At 39.7% G+C, this 17,970-nt stretch overlaps 1 protein-coding gene across 1 annotated transcript in view; it reads left to right on the top strand.

The window, feature by feature from the left end:
- The window catches only part of TES (testin LIM domain protein), a 42,538-nt gene extending 30,781 nt beyond the window's left edge, over positions 1-11,757 (top strand). The window contains exons 3-7 of the mRNA XM_024207101.3: positions 2,171-2,423; positions 3,761-4,096; positions 7,371-7,586; positions 8,118-8,276; positions 10,271-11,757. Coding sequence (XP_024062869.1) covers positions 2,171-2,423; positions 3,761-4,096; positions 7,371-7,586; positions 8,118-8,276; positions 10,271-10,462 — 1,156 coding nt within the window. The 3' untranslated portion in view covers positions 10,463-11,757. The remainder of the gene's footprint in view (positions 1-2,170; positions 2,424-3,760; positions 4,097-7,370; positions 7,587-8,117; positions 8,277-10,270) is intronic.
- The last annotated feature ends 6,213 nt before the right edge of the window (positions 11,758-17,970 follow it).

The following is a 17,970-nucleotide window of genomic DNA, read 5'->3' as shown; positions in this document are numbered from 1 at the left end:
TTCTTAAGCAAAGTAAGCCGTCATGAGATAAGAGGGAATGTCCTCTTGTGACACTGCACCCCATATTCTTCACAGTGATATTATTATAATATGATTTATGGCATAATTCTGATGTATTTTATGCAAGATATAGGTCATGAGATCACTGGAAAGGTTATGATTTACTGAATATGGTTATCTTATTTATATATATGTATCATTTTTGTATCTGAAGTTAGGAATATTGACTCTGTATCTGTATCAAAATGTGTTTACAACTGCCATTAGGCAAAAGACCTGTCAATCTAGATGGCTGGCTGGGAAGGGCCCATTCAAGTTAATGAGCCATTAGGGAGAGCAATAGGCTTTAGAACCAGGGTTCTCAAACTGGGGGTCAGGACCCCTCAGGGGGTTGCGAGGTCATTACATGGGGGGGGGGAATCGCAAGCTGTCAACCCCAAACCCCGCTTGCCTCCAGCATTTATAATGGTGTTAAATATATAAAAAAGTGTTCTAATTTATAAGGGGGGTCTAACTCAGAGGCTTGTGATGTGAAAGGGGTCACCAGTAAAAAAAGTTTGAGACCCACTGCCTTAGAAGGAGCTTATTTCCCACCTAGGGGTCTTCCTGAGGATGCTACAAACACCTCCGAGCAATGGCTGCTGTGGCACTACAGGGACATGTAACCAGGTCACCTGGTACTGGACTCCATCTTGGAATACCAGTGTTTTTCCACTGACTGGCATGGGAACCAAGCTTTGAGACAGAGTTCTTGCCATATGCAAAAGCTATTTAGGGCAGGGGAGTGACATCAGCGTGGTTCTTTACTGACTCCCTGCCCAAAGAGACTCCTGGAAACACCTGAGGAACAAAGACTGAACTGGGGGGAGGTGGGGTCCTAAAGGGATTTTTAGCCTGTGAAAGGAACACCTGGGGGTTTTAAGCTGTAAGCAAGTGCAGCTGGCCCCTTAAGAATCTCTGTAGCCTGCTTGAATCACCATTTAGAGTGAGAATTTGTTATTCATATCCAATCTGGAAGAGAAGCTGGATATGAGTCAACAGTGTGCCATTGTTGCCAAGAAGGCCAATGGCGTATTGGGCCTCATTAGTAGGAGCATTGCCAGCAGATCGAGGGAAGAGATTATTCCTCTCTTTGGCACTGGTGAGGCCACATCTGGAGTATTGCGTCCAGTTTTGGGCTCCCCACTACAGAAAGGATGTGCACAAATTGGAGAGAGTTCAGTGGAGGGCAACAAAAATGATTAGGGGACTGGGGCACATGATTTATGAGGAGAGGCTGAGGGAACTGGTCTATAAAATCATGAATGGTATGGGGAATGTGAATAAGGAAGTGTTATGTACCCTTTCACATAACATAAGAACCAGGGATCATCCAATGAAATTAATAGACAGCAGGTTTAAAACAAATATAATGAAGTACTTCACACAACACACAGCCAGGGGATGTTGTAAAGGCCACAGTTCTTTGAACAGGATTCAAAAAGAGATCTAGATAAGTTCATGGAGGATAGGTCTATCAATGGCTATTAGCCAAGATGGTCAGGGACAAGACCCCATTCTGTGGGTGTACCTAAACCTCTGACTGCCAGAAGCTATGACTGGATGACAGGGGAGGGATCACTCGATAAATTGCCCCATTTCGTTCGTTCCTTGTGAAGCATCCGGTACTGACCACTGTCAGAAGAAAGGATGCTGGGCTAGATGGACCATTGGTCTAATCCAGTATGGCGATTCTTATGTTCTGTTTTTGTGGTAGCTACTTCAGATATAGATTTGCATTTGTCCTCTTGAGCGAATATTGCAATATCTGACCTTGTTTTTAAGCACTTATTAGTAACTCTATAATAACAAACCACTGTGGGCATGTTCAATAAAAGGGAAGTGTGGAAACTGGTAAAGAAATTACCACTTGAAGTTTATAAAGATTGGGTCTTTTAAGGGCAAAGAAGATTACTACACGAACGATGGAAAACCTCTTTAATTTCAGAAGGGTCACCCAGTTATTGCTCTATTCCTATTTTAAAAACACTAAATTATTATAGATGTAGATGTACAGTTTTTGGAAGGCAGCAGATGTGCTTTTTTAGTGGTTCACTTTGATGCACGTAACTAATGTGAGATGCAGCCTGCAGTTAGGGTGCTAACTGCCTATATTCCTCCAAATTTATAGAAAAATATGTCGAAACTGCAAATGTGGCCAGGAAGAACATGATGTCCTCACAAGCAATGAGGAAGATCGGAAAGTGGGGAAGCTCTTTGAAGATACAAAATACACAACCCTTATTGCAAAGCTGAAAACTGATGGAATTCCCATGTATAAACGCAACGTAATGATACTGACTAATCCGGTGTCTGCCAAGAAGAATATATCCATCAATACTGTGACATATGAATGGGCTCCTCCTGTTCAGAATCAGACACTGGTAAGAAATGCAGAACTTACTTTCTGCTTAGTGATAACATTTTCCTGGGGTGTGGGTTTGTGGTTTTTTGTTTGTTTGTTTTCTATTTTGGTGGTTGAAGGGGAGACAGTGGGAATCCACAGTAAGGGTCAGCATTTATGGATCTTGTATAGGATCAAGTCCTTGTTTTTGATTTGATTGTATCTCTGATCCTTGTTTTATAGCTCTTAAAATTCCCAGTTGTTTCAAAACCTGATTCTCTCTTCCTCTTTCCCCCTCCACCTCTCAAATAAATGTGTGCTGATATTCAGCCTGCCCCACTTATGTCTTCATACGGATCTCAGTATTTTATAGTTTACTGCACACTGTCTGTCTGTGAGGTTTTTACTTTGGAAGTGGTGGGGAAGAGGCCATGTTCTTGTCTAATAGTTAGGATTAAACATTGCATTAGGCATATGCCTTTAGTAATAGCACTTAAGAGAATTTACAAATGCCCAAATCTGTCCTTGCTAGAAGGACTGAAAGAAATGGGATGTACTGTTTTAAAAAAAAAAAAAAAATACAATTTATGTCATTGTTTAAAGTAAAGGGAAACACTCAATGCTGCACGTTTCTGTTACTGTATATGGTAAGAACAAGCTCAGTGTTGACATCTAAAAGAAAAGCTCCCTTCAGTTTGTTAGCAGCTCAACCAGATGAGACACTTGGATAGCCTTTTGAGGATTTTTATTTTACTTTTTAACTTGAATTGTTGACTTTATGTACTGGAGTGCAATCTGATCCATAGCTGGAGATTCTCTCTTTATGGCCTGCTTCTAACTATGATAGGACACAGTATCTTTTTTCAGTGATTTGCTTAAAATTACATATGCTAAACCCTTCAGTACTTAACATTCATTTACAGATCGTATTTTTAGTTTTGTACTTGCTTTCCTGAAATTATATCTTCCTCTTTTGCTACAGTTATTTGTAACCAGTTCTGTGCCCTGAGCAAGCTGCCTAATGCTTTTTGGTTCAGTTTCTCCATCTGTAAAATACTTAGCTACTTTACATACATGTTGACAATGTTTTCAGAGTGCTATATAAATATTAAGCATTGTTGGAGATTACTTACGGGAGTAAATACTACAATTTTTTTTAATGCAGTAATAGACTTGGAATCAAGCATGTCTTTCATGTTGGGCAGAAGTCAGTTAATCTACTGCATTCATCTTGATCTACTAAAATTTGGGAGCTTAATGTTTATATAGAAGATTTTGCTAGTGATTAATTTGACTGTTGCTGGTTTTAGCCATGTGTTTAAAAAGCTAGATTCCATAATTGAAGTGGCATCTGATATCTAATTCTTCCTGGTTTAGGCTAGACAGTATATGCAGATGCTTCCAAAGGAGAAACAGCCTGTGGCTGGCTCAGAAGGTGCTCAGTACAGGAAGAAACAGTTGGCTAAGCAGCTGCCTGCTCATGATCAGGATCCTTCGAAATGCCATGAGTTATCTCCTAATGAGGTGAAGCAGATGGAACAGTTTGTGAAGAAATACAAGAATGAGGCACTTGGTGTGGGAGATGTCAAGTTCCCTAGTGAGGTGGAAGCTAAAGCCACTGACAAGAATAATGCAAATAATGGTGACAGAAGCACCTCAGCAGTTGTAGGAGCAATGGAGGACAAGTCATCAGGTCAAAAAGGATCCCAGTATGTAAGTATAAAGATAGCAGCAAGTAATAGCAAAGGCTACAGGTAGACTGCTGTCAGATACCATTCAAACTACTATTTTAACCTATTGAGCTTGTACGTTGGAGGTATTTGAAATATCCTTTAATTGAAATGCATGATTCTTAGCAGTATTAAATAAAAGTATACCGCAAATACCTCTAAGCTTCCTAACTATGTAGACTATTATACCTTATTCTCCTAAATAATATAACAGTGTGGTTCATAATGAGGTGATCATGGATGAGAATAGTGTTCTTTCTTTATGCTATAAACTAATCTCCTAAGGGGAAGGAATGTTCTTAGTAGTCTATTCTCTCTCTCCTCTTGCTGGGAAGGGAAGATTTTCCGAGGTAACTTAACTTGCTGATTTTTACCTAGAACTAAAAGACCAAAATATTATATATTCCTAATAAAGTAAGTTTCCTCACCAGTCAGATTGTATAATTGATTGATATTTTGACTAGTCAGATTTTCATGTTGAGAACTACATTTTCTTTCTCTAGTATGGTCTTCAGTTCTATGCGGTGTTGAAGGGAAGGCATTCATTCCCAGTATTGGTAGTAAATTTTTATTGTCTCAACAAGATCTGAATAAGATCTCTTAGTTGACAGTTCCACAAAAATGAAGCAAATAAATACTACTCTTGTGTTCTTTTATATTCTTATACAAGTATGTTTTAACCATACTTGCTTTGTTAGGATTAGAGATTGCAAACTCCTGCTGTGTATATCTCTGATAAACTGCACTTCTTTATACACAGGTAACTGAGGGTTAGACTGAACCACAGGTGACTTGTTACCAGAATTTAGGACTTTACCATTTACTTTTTACTTATTGCCCCACCTACCCTGGCTATTGGGGTTCAAAGAGCAGATAGTGAAATTATTGGAATTCATATTATTCACCTCAACTATTTACAAGGGACTGCTACAACTGAATGAAAGTGTTTTTAGTAACTTCAGAATATCTCAGAAAAAAACATGGAATAATGCATGGAAGGCATGGGGCTGGTGGGGGAGGAATCTGTAACTTTAGAGTTCATTCTCTGTAAGTGTATCATAAGAGTTATTCCTAACATAGGACTAGATTCTGTAGCATTTTGTCTAGTGTATTCAAAGCTTGTAAACTAAGTGTGGACTGATGCAGTTAAGGAACTCTATCTGACCATCTCTGCAATCCTTATTCAACTGCTGCAGCAAACTAGGTATTGGTAACTACTTTTTGAAATAAATAACAAGACTGCCGTTGCAGTAATGGTTGCTGCTACCGCATGTTAAAATAACGTGCCCATGTGTAGCAAATCACCTATTGACAGGCCATGGTGAAATTAAGCCATAATACAACAAGATACGTCTAGTCAGAACCTTCTTCTCGTGATACTGCAGCAGCAATATCTTTCGTGTTACAAAATAAACTCTCTAATATTTTCTTAGAAGCACCCCCTTGTGCAAAGTGTGATACCTTGTAACACACCCTAATGATAAACTGCTCTGGAATACATTGGCTCAAGGGAAACATCGCTCACAACCCACTGTGGAGGAGCATTTACAGAAAATGCCCTGCTGCCAGTTTTCTCCCATTTAAATCTCCTAGGAGTGTGTAAGCTAAAGCACTTCAGTGTAGCATGATTTGCCCTGGTAAGAAGGGGTCAAATAGTGACATTGTGACCCATATATATTTGTGTGTTTCCAAACTGAATTTAAAGGGGGATGGTTGGGACTCTCCCAATACCTTGATAAAACCTAATTTTTACCTATATCAGGGCACACCCAAATACATATTTTCATTAAAATGAACTTTTTGTTTTGCTATAAATAAGAAGTCTTATAGAGCATGGAGATTGGATAGTCAGGATTCAGTGAGTCAAACTTTATCTGTCTGGTGCAGGAAAAAATCTTGTGTGAACAATGCCCCTCTTTATCCCACAAGGGCTAGTGGGTTGTAGGGGAGGTGGAGTACATGGAGGTCCTACTCTGGCTCAAATTGAAACTAATTGGAGACAGTGGGAAGTTTTCCTATGGGAGCAGAAGCAGGCCTGAAGTAAGGATATGAGCCAAAAGAATATTTATTACTTCTAGTGCTTTCCCCTTCAGCAGTTTCACTGCCCCATTTTTTTTTTTAATTTGGACTCTCCCTTTCATGTACGCTTCCTGGAGATATTTTATTTGAAAGGAGTGAAAAGCAGAGTAGAACATTTTATTTACTTCAGTTTTGGGGAAAAAATGAAAGGAGCCAATCAGAATAGAGGGATTGCAGCAGCTAGTCAGTGGAGAGTTTCATATTCACAGTATAGCTATTGGAGGGAGGAAAAGAGGCACACCGTGAAACAAAACCAATCAGTGCAGGCAAGTGCGTAAGTGATAAATAAACAGTATAGCATACACCATCTCTAATGTCCAACTGGCGGACAAAACCACTTCAGTATAGAATATAAATATTAGTAAAACAATATGCCTAGACTTCTTGGAACCTATTTGTAGTATGATTGTGTTTATACTTTTCTCTTCCTTCCCACTGCCCAAAGATAGGTAATTGGACAACAGCCCTGAGTGGCTCAGCAGCACAGGAGTGTAGGCTTAACACAAAGATTTTTGAAATAAGAACAATATGTGCCTTCTATGTTTGGCAGATACAGCCACTATTTTATAATCTCTTCTCAATACTTAAAAGTATATGGCCTTATTCTTATTTTATATGATCCAACTATTGGTTTCACTAGTTATTCCTCATTCTCACAAAGAGTTGGTCCATAGAATACTAGATTAGCTAATGCGATAATGGTCACTCACCTTTTGGGTGCTGTTCTTGACTCTCCACAGATTCATAGACTCCAAGGCCAGAAGGGACCACGGTTATCATTTAGTCTAACCTCCTGTATGACACAGCTTACAGAACTCCTGTAGTAACATGTACTAATTTACTTTCATACTGTTCCATGAGCCATGTGAAATTTTCTGGTGGTCTCAGTCCAGTTCTAGTGGATAAATATACACATTGCAAAAACCACCATCCAGTGAATTAGCTTTGGTGCTATGCTAGCATAGCACCAATCTTCTTGTATTATTGCTTAATTAAACCTATTTTTTGACCTGGGATAAAACTTTCTAACCTTGACCTTGGGAGTAATTCCACCTCCTTAATTTTAGGCTGGGAAGTTAGGATTTACTGAAATACAAATTGTGGGATTTTTTTTTTTATAGATAGATATAAAATGAGGATATATAAAATATAACTTAATTTGGATGGCTTCATTGTAGTCCTGCTACCGCTGCAAATTAAACATGAAAGAAGGTGATCCAGCCGTTTATGCTGAGCGTGCTGGATACGACAAACTGTGGCACCCCGCTTGCTTTGTCTGCTGCACCTGTAGTGAACTTCTGGTGGACATGATCTACTTCTGGAAGAATGGAAACCTATATTGTGGAAGACACTACTGTGACAGTGAGAAACCCCGATGTGCTGGATGTGATGAGGTAGGGAAAGCCCCCAGTCCCCATCCCGTGTTCATATTTAGAATATAGGTTTTTTACTGCGAACCAGTCTTTTCTTCTGAAAATAATTGAATATTAACAAAACAGTCCTATACAAAGGGATGAATGATGCATTTTAATTATCAATTAAATGAGAGATGACATATATGTGGAATACAATGCAGTTAGCTTGGTCTTGTTTAAGTCTTTCTTGCTAAGGACGCTAGGTGGAGTGCCTTGCTAAATTATACAAATATCTTAATGTAAAATGCAGAGAGCAGACTGATTAATGCCATTGGAATCTACTGCATTAACAGAGTCATTAGAGGGTCTCTGAAACAAAGCCAAGCAAATGTAACTTTAAATGTGCATGGAATATACACTTAAATGTGCAGGAACAATCTGGATTCAGAAATAATGGAATCAAATGACCAATTTTTGGAAACCTGGCAACATGCCTTGTTAGTGGTATAAAGTTTCCTAGACAGAAATACTGTTCAAATCATACATTTGTGGTTTTTTTTTCCCCCATAGCTGATATTCAGCAATGAATATACCCAGGCAGAGGGTCAAAACTGGCACCTGAAACACTTTTGCTGCTTTGATTGTGACTGCGTCTTGGCTGGGGAAATCTATGTCATGGTAAATGACAAGCCTGTCTGCAAACCATGCTACGTGAAGAACCATGCTGTGGTAAGATACTTCACGTTATCTTGATTTGTAAGAAATGAGAGTGACTACAATAACTTCTGATGGTACAGTATACAATCACATTCTCATCCATGCTATCTAAGGTATGAATTGTTTCAATTTGGGTCAAAGTCCATCAGTTGTCTTCTACTTTCACTTGATACTGAAATAATTTTCTAATTTGTGTATATATAGAAGCAGTTTAAAAGAATGCAATCTGTTAACCTACTAGACAACTTACAGAGCATTGTATGTAAACTTGAACCAAGACTTCCTAGAAACTGAAAGATTTGAAAATGGGCTAATGATGATTTTGTGGGTGAGGTAATATATCTTTTAATGGACCAGCTTCTCTTGGTGAGAGACAAAAGCTTTCAAGCGTACAAAGAGCTCTTCTTCAGGTCTGGGAAATATATTTGGCTTTGACACTCTGAGTATATTTCCCAGATCTGAAGTAGAGCTCTTTGTAAGCTCAGAAGCTTGTCTCTCTCAACAACAGAAGTTGATCCAGTAAAAGATATGACCTCCACCACCTTGTCTCTCTCATATCCTGGGACCAGCACAGCTACAACAACACTGTATACAATAATGACGACTTGTGTAACTTACTAGGATAGCAGGATGTTTTTAAGATATAGGAGACATTAAGTCATTTTGCTAACATAAACCATGGCTACTACCATTTTCACACTTTCACACTGTCAGTTTCATCACCACACCGTCAGTGGCTTTTTATCTCAGATGTCATCATTACCTTTCAAGTATTACTGATTACACATAAAATAATAGTGCAGATCATCATGAAGTAGGAAGTGAGTTCCCCAGCAGGTCAGACTGACTAGGCAGCCCTGCTTTGCCTTCTCCTCTGAGGCTATAAACAGCATAATTGCCCACAGTTAAGTTACTGCACCGCCCTTTGTAAGCAAGCACATTTATTCTTGAGGTGAAAGAACCTACACACATGCTAATAAGCTTACCAAAGCTCACTCCAGTTCCAACAAGGAGTCTAGCAGATGAACCGTCCTTAAATCCCATACAAGGGGTGTTCTGTGGTCACAGGTTCATAACACCTGTTTGCTCTGACCAAGAATGTTCATGACTCTAAGTCACTCCTTTATACAGTTTGGGACTCTGATTTGTCCTCATGTAACAGGTGATCAGCTGACAAAGGCCCCCTCAGGGCGGGGTTGCCAAAGGCTGAGCTCTTGTATAACTGGAGAGGGTACATTGTTTTAAACAGTCCTCTGACGCTCATAACACTTTCCAGGGTTTACATTAGTCAGGTCTCCCCCCACAGACCTTACATACAATCCCACAATAATACAAACATATTTGCATTTGTAATACAATGAACTCCTAAGATACTTAGACTTAATTCAGTAAGGTTTGTCCAGAATACTGCAGGAAATTGCCATATCTGTCACAACAGGAGCTACTGACCGTACTGGATTGTGTTACGGAAATCAGTGGGTGAAAAATGCAAGTAATTGCAGAGGTCAGTGATGGTGCGAGGTAACTTCCCCTCCGCTGGCTATGCAATTCATCAGGTCTGTTAATGCTGTGTCGTCAGTGGCAAGCTGTTCCAATAATGACAATGACCCTGGACGTAGCATTTAATATGGTGCCGTGTACAACATATAGCACAATGAGGACTTGTCCTGGTTGGCCCCTCAAGTCACCATCGCTATATAAATGTTTAAGTTTAGGCTCTATTGCAATGGGTTCTTTAATTTATTTTTTTTATTTTAATTTTTAAACAGTAGTGCTTGCTCGTTCGCTTATTTTTGAACATGTATGCTGACTACTTGAAACCATCTGATAGCCAAGTTAGGCTTTAAAGCTTCCTTTTGAACTAGAAGAGTTCTTACAGTATTTATTCCCCTTTGTGCATCTGTCATTCTCAGCCAGTAATTCCTATTGCCTTCCATGAGTTCTATCTTCTCCTCAAATTGGAGAGAGAATGTGTTTATAATTTGATTGCTGTTTTCACTCATCAGATCTGTCAAGGCTGCCATAATGCTATTGATCCAGAAGTTCAGCGTGTAACCTACAACAACTTCAACTGGCATGCCACAACAGAGTGCTTCCTGTGTTCCTGTTGTAGCAAGAGTCTAATTGGCCAGAAATTCATGCCAATAGAAGGAATGGTCTTCTGCTCAGTAGAATGTAAGAAAAAAATGATGTCTTAAGAAGGGGAATATGTACATGAAACTAAGTATCCCCATGTTTCAAAGTCATTGCATTTCTACTGTAAAATGCAATATCTGGGCATTTAAAAATTTGGCATATTCCCAAAGATTCTGAATGAATAACCAAGAAACTTGCTCTGTAACTTACTTTCTTTAACTATGAGTAATACTTTGTGAAAGTTTCATATTTCTCTATTCTTTCTTTATGGTATTGCTTTTGAGCACTTAATGCTAACTTTTTCATATCCCAGATATGTAGAAAAATATGATGTGAGCTACATACCTTAAGAGCTGTCTTCACCAAGAAGACTTTCCTTTATCCTTCTCTTGTAAAATGTAGGATAGAAAACAAGCTTAGAACTAACAGAGCATATTTCCTGGGTGTGGCTCTTTATGTGAGTGATACATGCAGGTTTCTCACTTCAGTTAGGGCAGTAAATTAATTTAACGGTTTTAAAAGCATTCCTGCTTTCATCAAGCAATTTGCTAAAGCCAAACATTTTGTCTAAAACAAAAATGCATCCAGATTTATAGAACAACTCAATAAAAGCGGAATGCAATCTGTCACTTAATCTTCTTAATTTACTCTCCCTGAAAACAACTTAACTTTTTAGTAGGTGTACATGAAAACTAAAGAAAACTGTTGTCAAGCTGGAATATATGAGTGAGGATTCATTCTTCTAGTTCAACAAGATTAGGCCAGTCTGATTTTTGAACATATCCTTTCTCCTCCTCTGTAAAGAATTTTAAACTGGCTTTTCCAGTATTTGTGAATGCCCTTTCCCTAACTTGTGCAGTTTATCAAGGGGCATGGCACAGAATAACACATCTATTTTATTCTGAGAATCTGGCATTCTACGAAAGGTGAAGGACTTTACATTTTGAGTGATCTGAATTTTTATCCAGCAGTTAGTGGCATATGTTGTAAATTCTTAGCAGCAGCAGCAGCAGAAACAAATGGATAGTTTTCTCACAAGACCCTTTCAGTATTTGTATTTGAACAAAAACTTTACAGCTGCATACTAACTTTACTTACTCTAGAACTCAAAATGGATTAAATATTGTGATTATTTTGGGGAGAGATCTGATGGGGGAGGGGCTAAAATTTACATTTGTTTACTTTCTAAGAGTAAATTCTATGCTGAAATGTCTTAATCTGTGTAATACAGGTGCCAAACATGAATGAAAGAGATGTTGGTCTTGTAAAGAACTATGCAAATTTTCAAATTCATCTCTTTAAAAATTACATGTCATGTATGTACCTTAATACTCACAAATAAAAAAGCTTTGCTCAACTTAAGTTGCATAATTTTTATTCCACTCTTTTAATTGCTGTATTATGCCTTTACTGCAGCAGGGGGAGTTAATGTCAAGGACAAAAAAAAAGTCTTTGGGTAACGATTTTAAGCTTCACACTGTTCTGAAGATAATACTTGTTCCTGTTGTCTTTTTATGCACTTTAGAATACAGAAGGGAAAGGTCTGTTCAAACCATGTACTGATCATGATCTTGATATGAATTTATACAACTTTGTTCAAATACCACTAGTTCCAATTTTGTATCAAAGGTCTTGTGCTTAAGGCACAGGACTGGGAGCCCTGAGGGCTGTGATTTCTCTCAGCTTGTCTGCTGAGTGAGAATGATATGCTAGAACAGCACAAAAGCATTGAGGCCTTTGTAAAGTGCTTTGAGAGCCTATGAGTGTGCTGCAAAATACCACAGTTGGAACTACATGAACAATAACCAATTTAGTATTGCAGTCTAGCATAGGGGTTCTCAAACTGGGGGTTGGGACCCCTCAGGAGGTTGCAAGGTTATTACATGGTGGGTCGTGAGCTGTCAGCGTCCACCCCAAACCCTGCTTTGTCTCCAGCATTTATAATGGTGTTAAATATAGAAAAGTGTTTTTAATTTATAAGGGGGATCGCACTCAGAGACTTGCTATGTGAAAGGGGTCACCAGTACAAAAGTTTGAGAACCACTGGTCTAACAGGACACAAACATAGGTTCCCTGGACCCTTTATTATGGAAAATTGTACAACCTTCTCTTTGGGCTTGAGACATCCTAACAGCCCAAGAGGACATACCTAAAGTGCATGTCCCTGAACCTGTACCACCATGGACTGTGATCTTACAAGCTAAACAGGTTCAGGCTGTGTCAGTAGCTAGATGGGAGACATCCAAGGAAAACACATGTGCTATAGGAAGTGATGAGGGTGATTCCCATGAACAACTCTTTGAATTAGTACTGAACCAAAGACCTGTCATGCTGGTGGAGGCAACATCTGTTGGATGAGAATAAAACAAGGTCCAATTGCTTCTAAAGATGTAACTGCTGCTTTTTTGCAAGTGTTGGGTGAATCTGCCGTGATGTCTGACCAAATTCCATTCTAGTAATAGCATGTGATCTCCCTAAATGATCCTTTAATTGGCCAAGATGTTCACTTTCTGTCCTTCGACTGTCGTGTGATTTTGCTGTTCCCAGGGTAATGGCAACATTCAGACATCCCAGAGGGGCTGGTTGTAGTGATGATTAAGTGATACAGTTTCACACCTTGAGGCTTATAGATGGCACTGTGTCTGAGTATTAGACAAAACTGCCAAATTGAGGCAATGCACGTTCATCTTCTCATTGAGTGACTGACAGTCATTAATGAAATTTGCCAAGCTGAAACCCACTGTTTTGTAGTAATGAGCTCATTGCTTTCTCAAGCATGCCAGCCTGGCTCTCTTCTCTAGATAGCCTAAAGGCATGCTGCTCTCTGATGAACCTACTTCTTCTCTCTGCTTCATACTTCTGGGATGCCCATGCCCGTCTGGGTCCCAGGTGCTTCCAAAGCATAAGTTGATCTACCTACCTGTTAGCAGTTTGGGTGTGTCTACACAGCAAAGAAAAACCTGACTCGGGCTCAGGCTACAGGGCTGTTTTCATGGCCGTGTAGACTTCTGGGCTCGGCCTGGAGCCCAGGCTTTAGAACCCTTCTGGGTGGGAGGGTCCCAGAGCTTGGGCTCCAGCCTGAGCTCAGAAGTCTACACAACAATGAAAGAGCCCCACAGCCTGAGCCCTGTGAGCTATGCTGTGTAGGCATACCTTTTGTTGTACTCAGGGCTGAACTAAGCCGAGCTGAGGCTCCACTCCTGCATGGGACCCTTCCACTTCACTATAGCTATGCCCCCATGCACTGTGATCCAACCCCCGCCCCATCCCCAGGGACAAAGACCTGGCCTAGTTGTTTGTGCCTTCGTTGCCTCTCAGCTGGACTACAGCAATTCGATATGCCTGGGCATGAAACTTCCAACACTTAGGAAACTCCAACTAGTAGAAAATATTGCAGTTCATCCCCTCAGCAACGCAGGGTACCATGAGCACATCACACATGTCCCACCACCCTTTGCACTGGCTTCCGATAGACTTTTCAAATCAAGTTCAAGGTCTTGGTTCTTATCTTCAAGGCACTCCATGGCCTGGGTCTAGGATACCGAAAACACTGTCTAAAGCTCTGGGACGAATACGACAGTCAACAACTTCACCCCTCCGCCACAATGGAACTCAACCATAAAAGCTAAGTTCATCTGTGCAGGAGCTAGAACCTTCTCGGGAATGGTCTGAGACTGGAACAAACTCCCCAGAACCTAAGGGCCATCACAAACCTTGCTACTTTCGGCTCCAAATGCAAGGCGCAGTTCTTTGACCTTACCTTCTCTGTTATAAACACATAGCACCAAGTATATCTATCTAATGCATTTTAAAAATAAACAAATAAACTGCTGCCAAAACAAGACTTCATTGCACATGCTTCTCCCTTGTGGGGGAAAGGATGAGAGAGAACAAACAACATATGACAGGTGTGTAGTTACAGTGCTTAATGTAGTAATGAAGGCGCTCAGACTACAGCCATGAGTGTGGTGCAAAAACCTATATAAGAATACAAGGCAGTAGCAGGAGTCCCTGTAGAGAGCTATCTGCTGGGTTGGTGGGGAAAGGTGGGGAAAATGAATACATTTTCAGGCAACCTAGGATCTGTCCTGGAAGACACAAGATTTGGGCTCTATCAAGTTCCCTGTATGTGAATGTCCCTGCTGACACTACCCGGTGTGGCACCAATGAGGGCTCCATACAGAGTTCTCTACTGTGATGATAGTGGTGGGGCCCTCAGAGCAGTGAGTTTGAGATTGCAATCCAATAAAATACATCCAAGGCTAGGTTAAGCCGCATGCTATCAAATAACTATTTTAAGTAATGAAACCTTCTGGTTTACTGGTTAACAATGCCACATCACTCTGGCCTTGATTTTGCCATCCTTACCTCACAGTCCTAAGTAATTACATGAGTAGCCCCAGTGGCTTCAACAGGAATACTCATGTGAATGGGTGCTTACTGATGGCACAAGGGTTGCACAGTTGGGACCCTTTGTGTATATGGTGGGTCATGAATGGACAACTTACTTCTCTATACTGCGAAGAAATTGCTAGCTCTTGTAACTAACTTGTACTATATGCAGGACTGTGTTCCAGCTGTACGCTATGGGAGAAAGTGCTCCGATTTCATGTTTTCTTGCCCTTGCTCAAGAGCACTGGTGCTGCCATCTTCCTTTGTAAGCTGGTTAGGTTAAGTGATTTTTTTTTCAGTGCTTAAGTACTGAATTGGCATCTGCTTATTCTCTTACTGGCTTGAATTTCTCTTACTTCCCCTCTGCAGGTCTCCTTAATGCACAGGCAAAGCTACTAATGCCTCTAGGCCTTGTGATTCTGCCTCTACTTAATTAGTGTAACAGTAAATAAAGTTCATGTGCCACCACAGTGGTCCCACGTGGATACAGCAAATAGAAAAAAAATTATCTAAAGTTTGCCAACAAGGAAAGAGAAGTGAAAAGCATTCATTAGTCACGGCACAAGAAAACAAACTTCATTTTTCAACTTTTTCCCCTTTTCAATAAGGAAGAATGGCCAATGAAACTATAAATCATTGATAGGCTTTTTAGCATTGCAAACTTGTCCTAGTGTGGGCATCAAATGCACAGTACTGCACCATCTTCGCTATTTGCACTTTGAAAAAGGAGCCTGGTAATATTACAGCAGATTTCAGAGAGTACTTTGCACCGTCCCCTTGTAATAGCATAGCTGCAATGGTAGGAGTGGGCTCTTGAGTCAGGATTTTTCTTTCTTTTTTTTTCCCCTTGCACTGATAAAAAATGAACCAACTAGGAGGACTTATTTACTAAGAATGAAGCCAGATATTGTTCAGTTTTGACTTGAGGCTGGGCTTTGTTGTGCTTTACCTTGTATTCCGTGTGTGTGAGCGTCTAATGAAGCTTGATGAATACACTAACTTTTCACTCAAAATAAAATTAAACATTAGGATAAAATACAAATCATGCTCACTAGTTGCGCTAGATGAAATAACAAAAGTTTAATTTTTCTTTTAACATTATTATGGACCATGGCACTGTAAATTTCCATGGTGTTCTACAATTGCGCAGCAAATACAAACTTCCAGGGTCCATTACTCCAGGGCAGCCCACCATGCAGACTGCCTCAGTCAAGAACTCCAGGGCTTCCAGGATCCAGGGCTGCTTGCCAGGTGAGCAGGGGCTACTTTATATTAGCAGCGTTTAAATGGCACTATTATTTGTAAACACACTTGCGTAACAGTATATTTGACTGAAGATGACCACTCAGCCATATCTGCATTGAAATACAAAATGCACTGATTTAAAGGAGACAGTGTTATCTAGGGGATAGAGCACTAAGCTGGGACTCAGACTGATCTTGAGCAAACCACTTCAACATCCTGTGCCTCAGTTTCCCCATCCTTAAAAGGAGATAATGATGCTTACCTCCTTTTGAAAAGAGCTTTGAGATACATGGATGAATTGTACTATATCAGAGCTATTTGGTATTGCTTATTATGTGATATGAGGAGTTTGGCTCTAAATTTTAATTTTTCACTCTGGGTTTATGTCCTTTTTGATACCCTAATTAATAACCTAATATGAAAAGTTAGTGATAATGAAAATATATTTTTTTTAAAAAATGGTGGAGCAAATAACACAACAGCATCTTTTGCTATCAAAAAGGCTTCACAGACTTGGAATTCCAAAGCCCTGATTTCTGTTGTTAATCATCTGGATAAATATTACCAAAAGGAAACTGGCTCCCTCTTGCTCATTACATTTTTCTCTCTTCCTTAAGTAAGCCTCCAACCCACAGGCAGAGGTGCTCAAGTTGGATCCCACTCATTATAGAGAAGGTCTACAGGCAAGTGTTTTTTGAAAGGGCTGCTTGACTCTGAAACTTGCTCACACCTTGGTCTGAAACAGCCTGAATTTGGTGACTTCCAGGCATTCTGCAAAAGACAGTAACCCTACCACCAACGACCCTATCCTAGACTTTGGGCCACCCGCAGAGACTCTTTCCCACACTGTGCTCAGTACATGCTGGAAAAAAACTGGAAATTTCAAATCTGTTGCTGATGGGTGCCGAGCACCCACAACTCCCATTGATGTTAGTTGGAGTTATGGGTGTCTCCGAACCAAGCCTTTGATGAGCATTGTGTGAATACTTATGCAATGCAAATTTCATTAATCCATCCTCTAGCTAGCTATGTACCTCCCAGTAATCTGCAATGCCAGACTTACCTAAAACCACAAAATTTCATAGGCTGTTTGACTGCTCTCCCCCCTCCCCAAAATTGGTTAATTTCCCCTATAATTAATCCATGCAAGTTCTTGTCTTTTAGTATGGTATGTGTAAAATATCTAGCTGGAGCTCTGATCCCAGACTAATAATAATGAAAGAGATGAGGTAGGTGAAGTATATTTTACTGGACTAATTTCTGTTGATGAAAGGTACAAGTTTTTGAGCTACACAAAGCTCTTGCTTCCTTCCCTAGACCGAGGAAGAGCTCTGTGTAGTTTGAAAGTTTGTACCTTCCATGAACAGAAGATGGGCCAATAAAAGATATTATCTCACCTACCTTCTCTTTCTCATGTCCTGGGACCAACCTGCCTCCAACAACACTACAAATAATAATAATGGTACACACTTCCATCTCTCTGCTATTTGCTGTGAGATAGTCTCTGCTGTAATTAGGTCATCTTCACATGTATGAGATCTTGCCTATAACTTTCCAACATTTTGTTATCCTAACATCATTTGAGTTTATAAAGACAAACACTTTAAAGATGGTCACAGTTAAATGCAGTTAAAAATGGGGAGGGGGAGGGAATCATGAAAAACTTCAAAATAATTTTTGTTTCACTAATTTTCAAGAGGAAATTATTTCCTGTTTATTGAAAGGTTTCTGAAAACTTATCAATTTTTTGCAGAAAATATATTTTTTTAATAGGTAAGTTTTTGAAAGATTATTTTTTAATTTTTAAAATAAATCCTATTGTGATTAGACTGACCAGTCAAAAGCTGCAGTAGCAAAACTTAAAAAATTAGTTTTGAATTCACCCCTTCTCCACTCTTTTTTTAAAAATTGTATTACTGTATAACTTTTGGTC

The sequence above is a fragment of the Terrapene carolina genome, unplaced genomic scaffold (genome assembly GCF_002925995.2).
Source record: "Terrapene carolina triunguis isolate 2854851 unplaced genomic scaffold, T_m_triunguis-2.0 Scaffold68, whole genome shotgun sequence".
Taxonomy (NCBI): Eukaryota; Metazoa; Chordata; order Testudines; family Emydidae; genus Terrapene; species Terrapene triunguis.
The sequence above is the reverse complement of the archived record's forward strand: the minus strand, read 5'-3'. Positions and strand labels throughout refer to the sequence as shown.